Below are 15,296 nucleotides of genomic sequence, written 5' to 3'. Positions count from 1 at the left end.
ACTGGCTCCCAATCAACTACAGAATAGAATTCAAGATTTTATCCATGACCCATTCAACTCGTAACACTGCGAATTTGTACCAGAATACTTAAAAGATCTCCTGATCACATTCACTTCATCCAGAACCCAGCGATCATCTTCAAGTAACCCGCTTGTTAACCCAAAAAATAAGACAATCGCAGGAACAAGAACCTTAGCTATGCTGCTCCTGGATTATTGTGTGGTTTAAGTGAATCCCTGAAAAATGCATCATCTTTAACTACGTTTCGAAAAATCCTTAAAGCCGTCCTTCTCCAACTTACGGATTTGATATTTGTTTATTTGGTGCAATGTCTATTTTCTGTCTTGTCCGCAGGGTTATCTTGTAGATTTTTGTTTTGCGTGTAGTGCGGTCCTCCTGCACTTACTATTTAAGTGTTTTATACGTGCTACAGTCGCTTGTCTCTGTGTGTAAAATCTATTATGTTTGTGTATTTTATTATTTTTCTATCTTACAAATTGTGTTTGTAAAGCGCCACTGAGCAACATTTGTGTTGGATATTCGGCGCTATATAAATGATAAATTATATTATTTATTTATAAGAATATAATAGTCTAATCAAAATACTGAAAGACTACTTTAGAATGTTTTTTGGTACCAACTTGTAGATGACCTTTCCCTGTACATCATACTGGAAGTCCACTGAAATCCACCTAGGGTCTTTTAGAGTTATCGACTTGACAATGTACCCTTAAAAGTGCGATGAATTCCCCCGAAGAACTTCGTCCGGAAGCGAATATCGATAACGTCACACATTTCTCACATGGCAAACCACGTGTAATTCCTACATATGTCCTGACGGTCCTGTGGAAAACGGAGACGGTCCCGCACATTATGACGTCATACGTGGATTGTGCGTTAGGTTTAAGAATTTGGGGGAGAGGTTAACTCCCGTCAGAAGGCAAAACCTAGTAACTCAATTTTTTCTTATTTTGAGAAAACAAAGGAAAACGTAATGAATGAATATTAAACCCCAGCTCATCCATTGATTTGACTATTGAGTTACTAGGTTTTGCCTAGGCAAATGAAGGAAGTTGCTAGGTTGTGTCATGGGTGTAACTGCTTACAAAATCAAAAGATTGGAATATCTAATATAACAACAGGAAGCACATTCCCTAGTAACTACAAAATTTGATCCTAACTCAATTTTGATAAAAAAAAAAAGGTGAGTTACTAAGTTTTGCCTTTTGACGGGAGATAAGTATCCACATAAGCACTGACCTAGGATGATGAAAAATTAGTTCGTGATATTTCCTAGTTTTATTAAAAATACATATACATATTAGGTTTATATACAAAGGTGATTTTACTGTTTTTGGTGTTGGTGGCGCTGATGGTCTTTCTTGGATGGTGCTTCTGGTATTTTTGTTTCTGAAGAAAAAAGAATAAATTTTGAGGCTCTCGGGGGAGAGCCACATTAGTGTGTTTCCTACTACGGATTGGATTTTCTAAAAAATCGTGTTTGTTCCACATCACCGGGTTAGGGCTAGGGATTCTTATATCTAGTTGATTTTTATTTACTAACGGTTAGGGATAGGATTTGATATATGGTTTGTTTTGGGTTAGGGTGGAGACTGGTCTTATTTAATCTAATTTACTGTGCACTAGGATGTCGTTCAGATTTTTATTTTTAGAATATGCAATTATAAATTTCCGTGTGAAGATTTTCGGGTGATTTTCCTGGAGATCGGTATAGTGTTTTCAGATGATTTTGAACACACCTGCTGCTGTTGCGCTAAAAGGGACTACAAAAGCGGCTATTGCGCTAGCCATATGGATATTCAAACCTAGGGTAGGGGCAGTTGTTTTCAATTTGTCAATCCAGAATTTTTCTCTAGTTAGCCTAAACGTTTTAATTTCTTCCAAAGTTTCAAAGTTGCTCTTAGTCTCTTCTATTGGTGTGACAATGAGATCAGAAATGTCATGATTTGGTTGGTTGAAGTGAATTGAGACCGGTTTGTCTTTTTTGGTGACTATGTCTGACCAATGACCGTTAATTTTTTCCCTAAGTGCATTCTGGGTCTCCCTACGTATTGTTTGTCGTTTGAACTGCTGCATGAAAGTTGGTCTAATATTGGTAACTTTACGCCAGATGTTTTGTTATGGAACTGGTCGGATGTGTTTATGATTTTGCATGTTTGACATCTGGGATGGCCACAGGTTTTGGTTTTAACTGTTGATTGCATATTATTTGTTTCTTTTGCGGCAAGCTCAGCTAGTCGGTCTTCTGAGTATATATTCTATGGAAACGTTTTGGGTGAAAGGAGCTTGAACAGTAATTGATGTGTATCGGTTTCTTTAAAAAATACTTTAGTTTCCAGTTTAAAAACGGTGGTGTCAGGCAAATCTATGCTGTTATGACTTAAATTTGCGGTTAACTTGACAGATGGGTGATGATTGTTCAGAATGTTGAAAAACGCCCCAAATTCGTATAGTGTGTACGTCCAGACTATGAAAACGTCATCTAAAAAACGTCCATAGAAATCTGGCTTTAATGGGAAGAGTAGCAAAACTTCCCTTTCTCACTCCGCCATGAAGAGATTTGCGTAACTCGGGGCAAATCGTTTTCCCATAGAAATGGTCTATATATTGTGATACGTTGTATGGTTGCTGCCACAGTCTGATATTATTGGGCGTCCCTTGGGTAATTTATTAGGTATAAACATTCTGTTTCTGGATTATCATATATTTTTGGTAGTGTATAGAGATGTCTTTGTTCTCAATCACATTTAGCGGATAGATAATCATATTGTTTTGCTGTAATGTATTCCTAGTTTTGCAATTCATGTAAGATGTTGTTTATTAAAGTTGCTGTGTCCTTAAAGATGGGTTGATCTAATTTGGTGTAATTTTTAGGATTATTTAATCGGTCGTCGCGCATGCAAATGGGCTGTACGTAGCCGATTTCTAATCGTTTGGGGTGTAACTCGAATTCCTGTAACTTGGTACAAGTTTACAGAAAGCTGATTGGCCGTTTGTCCTCGATTTCGCAGGACCTGTGTACGAATGTATCGATCCTGGGCTTGTGTAGTGGCTCTAGAGCGATCTGAACGAGGTCTATCATCAACATTGTGTGTTTGTTGGTACCGGTTCCACAGCCTGCTGATCACAGACTGTGACACATTAAGCATGTTGGCTACTGCTCGCTGTGTAGAACCCATTTGAAGCATGCCAATAGCACGTAGACGTTCATCCTGTTGAAAACGTCTCATTGCAAATTACACGTAAAACATTAAAGCAAAGATACGCTAAACAGTAAATCGTATGCAAGAACCGACAGGAAGGCAAACATGGATAGGATAAACCAGCACGGGGCAGTTTTCATCAGCCCTTCCTTGAAGTGTCAAATTTGACAATGAACCCCTCACATGTGTATGGCGCAATTACGTGTCGCGCGTGTAGCTCAGTGGTAAATATACTCTCAAAGCATGTCAAGTGTCCATGAGTATTTATCATATCACAACCTGCATAGGTATATGCATTTCAATATCCCCTACCTTGGAAGAGAATAATATTTATGTGTCAGTGGGCAATATTACAATACAGTCTTTATCATTGTAAACTGCCTTTAGAGTTTCAATCTGTTTATCTTTCAAAACCGCTTATGTGAAACTATATTTCATGGGCGCCGCCATATTGAATAATTAGAGGACTATTTCGTTATTCGGTTCTGATCCGTTTGACATCTTTCATACACACAATGGCTAAATAAACATACATGTAGTTAATTTCATTCAATATGAAAATAGACGAGAAATAAATACTTCTAATAGTTCCTAAAAGCATACTCGGTGTTTTCGACTAAAATCTTCGATGTATGAATTAAAATGTCGGTCAATTAGGTTAGGGCCTGTTCTCAGGCGGAGCTAACTGTAGACAGGCAACCTAAGTTTGGGATGAAGTAGTATGCGTCTAAGCCATTGAATACAACCATAGGTTATTCAGTGGCTGTATTCAATGATATTTGCTTGTATTTGCATTAGATATAGAGTAAATACACCAGATAAAAGCGCTATTAAACATATTTAACTTGCATACGCTTTTAAAAATTCGATTTTTTGTGCAGTCGGGTAAAGTTAAAAAAAAATTAAATAATATTTTGGGAGAAAAATCTTTTTGGCTTTTTGGTAGTACATCGCAAGGGCAAAAATACCCATATGGGACCTATAGGCATAAGTGCCGCCGATATGCCACCACGCAAGAGACTGGGATCTCCCAACATGAATATTGGAATGGTACCCTGTCGATGGTACCCTTGAGCTATTCCGATTATTGGGAGGAAACCCCGATGATTCAAGGCAATTGTTCGGGGGACATCCCCAAAAGCTTTGTGACCATAGTCAAAGCATCAGTGAACATTCACCAGACCATCCCCGATGCTTATTAAGTTCCATTTCTCATTGGACTACTCCGGAGCCATCGAGAGAAAAAAAATTGTTTATTTCCATATCACCAGTGGGACCTAGGCATTAGTTCGTCAAATTAATGATCAGACATTTTCCAAATTGTACAAAAGAACTCAATATGAAAGACTAGGTTTTGAAATCAACATTTTGATCCAATCTGATTAAAATACAGATATTACTGAACGTCTGACCAGTTGTATTGGGAGGTCGCGTCAGGGGCATACGGGCGGCTTTTGACCCTATGGCATCAGACATTGATTAATCAATCAGCGTTGACGTTTCTAGTGGTTTACTCACAGTCCGTGCAGCCGTAACAGATCGTTTCATTGGCTAATTCCTAGCACCAACTAGAACGCCTGTTATATACTCTTCAAAAAAAGGAGGGGATATTGAAATGCAAATACATGTGCAGGTTGTGATATGATAAATAGTCATGGACACTTGGATACGCGTTGAGAGTGTGTTCACAGATGAAAAGGGGGGTTGGATGGCCGAATGGTTAGGACGTGTGCGCTGTATCATAAAGCCTGTCATTGAGTCAACTGGCGTGGTTTCGAATCCTCGGTTGTAGGTGACAAGGAGTAGGGTCGCTTGTCCAACCTCGTGGGTTTTCTCCGGTTTCCTCCCACTGCTAAAGACCCCTACGCGCAAGCGAATTATTGAAATAAAATTAAACCATATGTTAGTCCCGAAATGACCTAGTTTTTGTCGAGTGGACATTAAACCTCATTTCTCTCTCTCTCCCTCTCTCTCTCACACAGATGAAGAACTTATCGCCCCAAAAGAACCACTGAACTGCACATGCGACACGCAATAGCGCCATACACGTGGGAGGGGTTCATTGTCAAATTTGACACTTCAAGGAAGGGTTGATGAACTCTGCCGCGTGCTGGTTTATCTATCCATGTTTATCTACTCATTATTAAGACAAAAATCAAAAACGTCCATTTTCACTTTTGACGGTGTATCTCTTTGCGAGTGAAATGGGGCCGTCAAATAAACCGCCCATATGAAATGTTTATGTTCATGTGTAGGCAATTGGCCTGTTATTAACATACACTGGTTACCTCTAATAAAAACAGCAGTGCATTTCCGCAGTTTTGTATTGTTTCTGAATATCCCCTACTTTTTTTAAGAGTATATAACAACTCTTCCAGATCCTAGTGCTGGAAAGACAAGTAAACCGAAATTTTGAACTATAAATAACTAAACGAAATAGGATCTGTGTTTTAATCGGATTACATTTTGATCCACACATCTTAAGTTATACTAGGTCCCCGTGCATGTCTATTACAGATGATAATTGTGCAATTTTGTGTGTATCTGTCATGCAGTAATTAGATATCTATGGATAAACTGGAGTTTAATCTTCTTCATTCATTAAGTTTTCCTTTGATTTCTCAAAATAAGAAAAACAAATGAGTTACTAGGGTTAAATGTAGGCTGTAATTATATTATGATACTGCTCATGTACTAACTATACATTATAAGCCCTCGTATTTTCCATAAATTCAGTGGCATATTCTAGTCACAACAATATCTTGCTGAACAAGTTTCACTCATCAAACTTTGTTTCCAATGCAGCAAACTCTAATATGAGTTTAAATCTCAAAACCTAATGGAATACTTTCTTCTGTAGTATTTCAGTTTTTATTTCGCTATAATAGTCAACGATTTCATATCGCATTTCACATTATATTGCACAGGATATCTGGGTTTAAGTATATTATATAGTCAGTTATGATTGTCAATTAATAACACTGAGTATGGAAATGGTCGCCGTAATTGCTCCGAGCAAATATAGACGACTTTTACCAATTAAAAGTTTTCCCAAGCTGTATTATACGGTGTCTGGATAAAACCAGACTTTTATTTTATAAAAAGTATGTGTAGGTGAAATTTACATTTCGTTATCAAGCACAGCACCTGGGCCATACACTGTATATCACTGAAAAAAAACTTGTGTCGATTTATAAAATCTTGTGTTTTTTTCATATCATTAACACAAGTAATGTGTACCTTCCAAGATTTGTTTTCTTTTTAAAAAAAAAACTCCATACAAAGTCTGAATTCGGGAGTCGTCAAGTTTTAAGAAAAGTAATAAAGGGCTTATATCACATCTCGAAAATCACATGCTGTTCTTCACTGGAAGGGTGTGAGTACCAATTAATCAGACAATTGCCAGACAGACTTGAATGTTAATTGATGTTAGTTGTCTGTATAGTTAAAATGTCTGTCTTTTTTTATTGACCCAATAAACTGATAGATCAAATGAATATATAGTGTACATGTGATTTTCAGCACCCTGGTGTTTTCGAAAATTGATTCAATGTACAATGAACAAAAAAAATGAGTAAAACTCTTAATAATGTAATTGGTTGATGTAATCGAAATTGGACAGTATTGGTTAACTGAAAAGTAACCAAACAAATTTAATTGATCATCCACGTGTATCTCATAATCGACTTATTGATATAATGGTTCTCCAAGTTATCTATACTTTTTGTCTGCGATATCACTTCGGTGGAAGCGGACGTAAAATACAACTAACTAAGAAGAAGTATCTATACTTTAGTCATTGCGACAAATTCTTTCTTTGATATTATATCAGCGACATTCAGTTAGATAGATGTAGTGAAGTTAGCATCAACAGGGTGCTTTAGCCGTGATATTTTAAAAAAAAATTATAATAATCACATAGAATACCAGATCGCAGGTTTGTAAATTTTTACAAAAAATAAAACCGTGTATTTAATTTAGCATGTATATATTGCTTCTATGTATATAATAATTCGTTTCGTTTAAAACAGTCAGATTTAGAACTACTGCCACTGACTGCACCGGAAGTCTATTTATATAATGGCGCCACAAAGAAATTTTTTTTGATGTGTTCTAAAAGTGTTCCGCTAATTCAGCAATCTAATGAATCTGTCTTAATTTTTCTGAAATCGTGCTTAATTATTATTAGCTAATCGGCGCTACACCGTTGTTCAAATACTTATAATTGCAAGAAACCCCCGGCTAGGACCAGCAGGTAAGAATCTGTCTTGATTTTATAGTAATACCCGGTTGCAATTATTGGCCGCCATCTTTGATTTTTATAGACGTTCGGGCAAAAGGAGAAATGTATATCCAGACATGGACTATAGCTAGATACTAACTTTTGTGTTAGTTGTTTAGTTGAAATGTTATCTTATTTCTGTAAAAGAAAAAAACAACAACAAACAAATCAGCCTTTTTTTATATCAATGTCATCAATGTGTAGGTCTAATATTAGACTTTCAATGATTCAGAAGTTTCTCTACAGTTTCGTTATTTTTTTTTCCAGTCATTGATGTTACCATGTACTACACAAAGAAAAACAGGTAACAGAATTTCATTTCCTTTTAATATATTTTTTTAATAATGGCCAATAATTGTTATTGTATGTAACACGAAAAGTATTTATCTCTGTAGAGAGAGGGTGAGTAAAAGGGGTTTAAAGTTCACTAAATTCACTTGACACAAACTATGCCATTCATTTCCTTGTATTGAATTGGTCGAATCAAGTAGGTCCATGCTATATATATGTCCTAGAATCAAGTAGGACAGGTAGTCTTCTTCCGTTTCCGCCCTTTTCCTGAACACTCTCTCATTCTATTGCCATCTGTGTATGTTGTGTTATATTAATTCTGCATAATTAACTCTAGTTAACCTAGTTAACTCTATAATAATAAATGAATTTAATATATAAATAAATAAATAAAATATAAATAAACCAATAATATATTTGTAGTTTAATATGTTTTATCTTATCATCACAGGCAAAGCATGAAGCCAAAGGAAATGTTTTTACCAAGGCATGTTCCTCAATAGCGGAGAGGGTTTTATCCAGTGTCGGTTCTGCAGAAGAACCCATTCATAGCAGACCACCCATTGCAGCACTATTATACTGTTAGAAAGACTTCAACTGAGATTTTGTAAATATGTATTAAAAGTAAAAATGTCTACTCCAAATGTTATGGTCTATGGTGAACTTAGTGTATATCCTTTGCAAATTTATATAAAATATAGAATGATTAATTACTGGTATAAGCTTGTAACAGGTCCCAGATCTAAAATCGCTTGTGTACTGTATAACACTTTGTATAAATCATATGAGCCTAATACATGGTTAAATTATATAAAAGACGCTTTGAACAGTGCTGGGTTGTCTTATATTTGGGATTCCCAAGCCTGTAACATTAATGCTAATTGGTTAAAGCAATGTTTACTGCTAAGGCTAAAGGATCAATATCAACAAGAATGGAATAGCACTGTACATAATACAAGCAAATGCAAAAATTATCGTTTATTTATATCCACGTTCATCTTTGAACAGTACTTAATAGATCTACCTCCGAAATATAGACATTACTTTAGTAAATTTAGATGTCGAAGTCATAGACTGCCAATTGAAGCCGGGGTTTTCATAAAGACCCCAGAAGAAAATCGTATTTGTTCTCTCTGCAATACAGGTGAATTAGGCGACGAATTTCATTACATTTTCAAATGCCAAATCCTTAAAAATGAACGTTGTAAATTTATAAAAAGTTATTACCTGAAGTGTCCTTCAGCTATCAACGTGTACAATATATTTAATAGCCACGGTGCAGAACTGGAGAATCTATGTAAATTCATCTCTATTATTGTAAATAAGTTTAAATAAGTTTAAATGAATACTGAATGTTATCTGTAATGATGTGTATATTATATTATCTGAAAATACTATGTACGTATACTATCACTAACTGTAAATATTTTATGTGTATATTATATTCATGTGTCTCACTGAGATTTTGAATAAAGATTATTATATAAGGTCGCTATAAAGAACCCGACAGACTCTGCGACCAAAAGATCCCACTGACGTGTCGTCAAGCGCAAGTACTCATGCAATTAAATACCCATGTATATAAGAATTTATTAACATGTAATTAAATATACAATTTTATTTATTTATTAACATGTACTTAAATGTATTTTTTTATTTATTTTTTGTTTTAGCTTGACGAAGATTTCATCGATCATAGTGCACCGGGATTTTATCAAAAAAGAGTAAAAGTTGGGGAAAGGCGCCATCACATTTTTTGTACTGATAGACAGATGCAACTACTCGCACGCGCAAAAACTTGGTATATGGATGCAACTTTTCGGGTGGTGAACAAGCCATGGTCTCAGCTGTTTTCCATCCACGCCTTCATTAAGACTGGAGAGACCACCCGACAGTTACTGTAACAGCACACCTCGTTACGCAGGCAGCCAAACACAAATGAACAGAGGTGTGATGCTCTGCGCAATCTTCTGGGATTAAGTCGCAAGCTTTTTACTAAATGTGTACCGGAATAATCAACAAATTCAACATACAAGTTTTAGGGTTCAATGAATTCTCTTTATATCATCATTTAGTTGACAGACAATTCTAAGTTGATTATATGATGAATATCAAGTTGAACATACACACAATACACATATGTGAAAACTGAAATAACAAAAGTTAACAGAATTACTAAACGGTACTAATTGATATACGATAATAACTATAGCACAACGTACAAACTACGTAATATTGTTAGCTAGGAAACGGCGTTTGACAGTGCCTGCATGACAGCTAATACAATACACAAGATTTCAAACCCAAAACGCAATTATACATATCAAATAAGAATACTGACATATACTTAGTTATGTGATGGACATATTAACTGATAATTACAACCAAAAATATATGTTTATAACACAATACCTTTTTGACTTCACCCCTTTCCGCAACGCACAAATTTGGCTGCCATGCTTGATCCCAGACGAAAGACCACGATTTATTGGAGTAACTAATAAATTACATATACAAATTCGAACCAAATATTTATAATCATAATTTGATTAACTGAATAATAATGTACGTATTTAATATTTACTCTAATATATAGAATCTACTAATAAACATATCTATACTTCGGATATAAAATATAATTAGGAAACCATAGAATGTAAACAATTGATGCTCCCAATAGCTACCCCTCTAGTAAGTCATACGGTCTATACTTGACTATGCATTCATTCAATCGCAACACTACGGCAAGACGACAATTGTTACATGGCTCCTCAAAATTAGTATGCTGATTTTCAACAAAAAACATAACAACCTTAACTATTACATATTCAATATTTCAACGAACTTAATAAAGAGAGTTCTAATTTTAAAAAGACAGTTCAGTTGGCTCCTTGGCGGGGATTTCCCTGGTCTTCAAGTCCAAGAAGTAAAACTAATTTCTGTAATGGACGTTCTAAATATACAGGCGGAATTACACATTTTCCATCAGAATTTAAATATTTATTACCAATGTAAAGCTTTACTTTACGCACATGATTGTCCGCATCGGGATATGTTTCAACAACACGACACACCGACCATTGGTTTCGCGGAAGACTATCATCTATCAGAAGAACAATATCACCGTTACAAATTTCACATTTAGAATCATTCCATTTAGAGCGCACTTGTTGATTTTGTAGAAATTCGCGTTTCCACCGTGTCCAAAACTCATTGGCCATATACTGCACACGACGCCATCGCTTTTTAGAATAAACGTCTTCCTTTTGAAATTCTCCAGGAGGTGGTAATATAATCTTAGTCTTCATAGTCAACAAATGATTAGGTGTCAAAGGTGCTAAAGATGTGACACCATTAAGAGTATCTACAGTCAAGGGACGACTGTTCACAATTGCTGCAGCTTCATACATAAAAGTACGAAGAGATTCATCATCTAACTGTGTTCCAGACTGCATCATAAGCGTAGAGAGAACAGCTCGCACTGACCTTATTTGGCGTTCCCAAACTCCGCCCATATGACTCGCAGCAGGGATGTTCATTTTGAAAACAAAGTCGCAACCATTTTCTAACAAATATTGTCTAACATGATCATGATTGATCTTATGAATAAGCTCAGATAATTCTCTTTTTGCTCCAACAAAATTGGTGCCGTTATCCGAACGTAACTGGCGTACAGGACCGCGAATAGCAATAAATCGACGCAAACTGTTAATAAATGAGTCTGTTGACAAACTATTCGCAATTTCTATGTGAACAGCTCGACTAGTCATACATGTATATAATACACCATAACGCTTTCGTTCGCTTCTTCCTTCCTTAATAGTCCATGGTCCAAAACAATCAACAGCGCAATATGTGAAGGGAGGCGCAGGCTCTAATCGATCTTCAGGAAGTTCTGACATTTTCTGTTCTTGTACTCTTCCTCGCAATTTACGACAGATGACGCAATGATAGATGTAACTTGAAACGACTGAACTACATCCTAATATCCAAAATCCACTGGAGCGTATCTCATTAGTTGTGAGACCTTTACCTTGATGCTTTACAGTTTCATGGAAATGACGAACGATCAACGTAGTCAAATGATGTTTCTTAGGCAGTATTATTGGATTCTTTTCTGCAGGGTCCAAATTAGACAATTTAAGGCGTCCACCAACTCGAATTATACCATTATGATCAAGATATGGATCTAACTTATATAACGATGATGATTTCTTTAGTTTTCTCTTCGCAGCATTATCATCAGTCGCTTTCTGTAATTTCTTCAAAATTTGTATTTCTTCGCTGAAAACTTGTGATTGAAGAAGTTTAATGATTATTGTTTCAGCATGTTGTAATTCATCCACGGTTAAAGGTGTGTAAACAGATTTCAGACTCGCCTGATTAACTTGTATCTTCTTTCTTAATCGCAGACACAGGGCAACAGCTCTTTTAACTCGAAACCATGTTGAAATATGCTTAAAACGTGATAAGTCGAATTTTACAGTAGGTTTTGTTAACTGTGTTGCAAATACTTGAACTTTTCTTACTTCTGGGTCATCCTTGGAAATTAGGGATTCTTCTTTGAAATCGCAATTTACGGGAAGTTCAAGATTCCACAAAAAATCAGGTCCGGTAAACCATTTCGACTGATTAACCAGTTCGTCAACTTCTAATCCACGAGAAGCTGCATCCGCAGGATTATCAGAACTACATACAAAATTCCACTGAGCAGGTGACGACGCTTCTCGAATTTGTTGGACTCGATTCGCAACAAAAGTTTGAAAACGTCTGGCATCATTACTTATGTATCCTAACACAACCTTACTATCGGTCCAATAAATTTCACTAATGTCATCATAGTCGAGTTCACTCTTCAAATGCACACCGACTCTAACCGAAACAAGGGCAGCAGCAAGTTCTAAACGAGGTATAGTTATAGGCTTAAGTGGTGTTACTCGTGATTTCCCAGCAACAAGTGAGCAATATACGTTTTGTTGATCATCAACTAATCGCAAGTATGTACACTGACCATATCCGTAGGTACTTGCATCAGAAAAGTAATGTAACTCTCGAGTTGTTACTTGACCAAAGGTTTGTGGTTTAAAACATCTCTGAATTTTCACTGACGAAAGATGCACAAGATTATCTCGCCAACGTTCCCAGCGTGACCGCATATCTTCAGGAATACTAGTGTCCCAATCAATACGACTTCTACAAAGTTCTTGGAGTATCTGTTTTCCTAATAGTAAAAACGGCGCTATAAAACCTAATGGATCATATATAGAACATACTGTGGAAAGTATTCCACGTCTAGTCAATGGCTTGTCATTCAAAGTTATATGAAATTGAAAACAGTCCGACTCAATACACCATTGTATACCTAATACACGTTCCATCGGAAGTTCATCATTGAATAAATCGAGATCTCGTATCTCCTTAGCTCGGTCTTCTGGATCTATTGAATTAACAACTGTTTTAGAATTTGATACAAACTTATGTAATCGGAGTCCGCACTTAGCTAACAAGTTTCTACTTCCATCTATTAGATTCATCGCTTCTCTTTCAGTAGGAAGAGACTTTAAACCATCATCTACGTAGAAATCTCGTTTCAAAAAATCTGTTACTTCAGAACCGAATTCCTCTTCGTTATCGATAGCAGCCTGTTTCAAACCAAAGTTTGCGCAACCAGGTGATGACCCAGCACCAAATAAGTGTACTGTCATCCTAAAATCCGTAGGCTCTTCCTCATCATTGATCCACCAAAGAAATCTTAAATAATTGCGATGTTCTGTATTTACACGAAACTGATAGAACATCTGTTCTATGTCGCAAATCACAGCTATGGATTCTTTTCTAAATCTACAGAGTACACCAGTTAGCGTGTTAGTAAGATCTGGGCCTTTAAGAAGATGGTCGTTTATTGACTGTTCTTTAAATCTGGCATTGCAATCAAATACTACGCGTATTTTGTTAGGCTTCTTCGGGTGGTAAACCGCGTGGTGAGGGATATACCATATTCTACCGATATCTTGATGAAGTTCATCCGCAGGAACTTTTTCTGCATATCCTTTACTTATAATGTCTGACATAAACTGACGATAATCACGCCGATAATTTTCATCCTTCTTAAATTTATTACGCAATGGTAAAAGTCTTTGTAACGCATGAGCTCGGTTGTTAGGAAGTGTAGGTTCCCTATCTCTAAATGGCAAGGGCATCTCATAGTGATTATCAGATGTTAAATGTATACTTTCTGACATTTTATTCAAAAACTGTTTATCTTCACGTGAATATGTTTGATTACTGCAAGAGTGGAGATCACTAAAGTCAGTTTCTAAAATCTTGAGAATATTAAAAGGGCTTACGATTTCTTTCACTTGAGTTTTAAATGAAATAAACGCATGTCGTGTTCGAATGTTTAGATCGGAGACTTCTCTAATCGAATGAAGTGGTTGAACATTACTCTCAGTTTTATGACTACAAAACATAAACTCATCGCATTTAAGTTCATTATTTATGTCTGGATCAACATTACCAATAATTCCCCATCCAAGATCTGTCTTCTGACCAAAGGGTTCATTCAATACAGGGGGGATAACTTCACGAGGTAATAACGCACGGGAACAATTATAACCAATAAGCAAACCAATCTAACAAGAGTTCAGTGACATTAATTCATTCGCAATTGTTTCAAGGTGAGGCCACCTACGTGCTATTTCAGGTGTAGGGATATGAGAACGATGAGCAGGTATTTCGTTTCTTGTATACGCAGTTGACAAAGGAATTCTAATGTCACAGTTATGTCCTCTGATAATTAAGCCAGTCATTTTACGACTATCTACTCGCATATCTTTCGCAAACATTGTTGATAATGATAACTGTATGTGGGGTCCATCGATACCTAACCGATCGCAAGTAGTATCTGAAATGAAACTAGAGTCTGACTGAGTATCTAAAAGGGCATATACAAGACATTCTAATTCTGGATTTGACATATGGGAAATCCACACAGGAAGAATCATCGAACAATTACTTGATTTATCGCTAATGTCCAATTTACAATTATGACTTGTAGTTGCAGGCCTTTCTGATGTATCAGTTCTTTCATGCACATCACCATGTAAAGCTGTTGGATGATACATGTTACATATATCGCATGTTTTTCTTCTACGACAAAACTTGTAATAATGTCCAGGATTTAAGCAACTAAAACATAATTTGTTGTTTCTTAGAAAGTCTTTTCTATCATCAATTCTTTTCTTCAGAAAAACAGAACATCTATCCAAAATGTGTGGATCTTTACAGAAGAAACAAACAGGTTGCCTTGGCGCATTTTCATAAACTTTCGACCTTGAGGGTATATAGTTTTCTGACGAGTTCGTTGCAAATGAACCAACATTTCCAGGAGGTCTCCTAAAATGTGACTTATCTGATGACCAGCTTGATTTATTATTGTACCTTAACGAATCTGGTTGATTTAACTCCTTTCCAGGTTGTTGTAAAGATGTTACAGGAT

At 36.1% G+C, this 15,296-nt stretch overlaps 1 protein-coding gene across 1 annotated transcript; it reads right to left on the bottom strand.

Moving 5' to 3' along the window:
• Positions 1 to 9,834: 9,834 nt before the first annotated feature.
• LOC126826946 (uncharacterized) lies at positions 9,835 to 14,767 on the bottom strand. The gene is made up of 2 exons (XM_056102121.1): positions 10,211 to 14,767; positions 9,835 to 9,946 (listed from the first exon to the last, which is right to left on the bottom strand). Exon 1 carries the CDS (start codon positions 14,266 to 14,268, stop codon positions 10,678 to 10,680), a length of 3,591 nt encoding a protein of 1,196 aa, XP_055958096.1. The 5' UTR covers positions 14,269 to 14,767; the 3' UTR covers positions 9,835 to 9,946; positions 10,211 to 10,677.
• Positions 14,768 to 15,296: the final 529 nt, after the last annotated feature.

This window comes from Patella vulgata, chromosome 7, assembly GCF_932274485.2.
Source record: "Patella vulgata chromosome 7, xgPatVulg1.2, whole genome shotgun sequence".
NCBI lineage: Eukaryota > Metazoa > Mollusca > Gastropoda > Patellidae > Patella > Patella vulgata.
The sequence above is the reverse complement of the archived record's forward strand: the minus strand, read 5'-3'. Positions and strand labels throughout refer to the sequence as shown.

Excerpts from the sequence above, each read along its gene's own strand:
- LOC126826946 (XM_056102121.1), bottom strand. The coding sequence starts at position 14,268 with ATGTTTTGTAGTCATAAAACTGAGAGTAATGTTCAACCACTTCATTCG.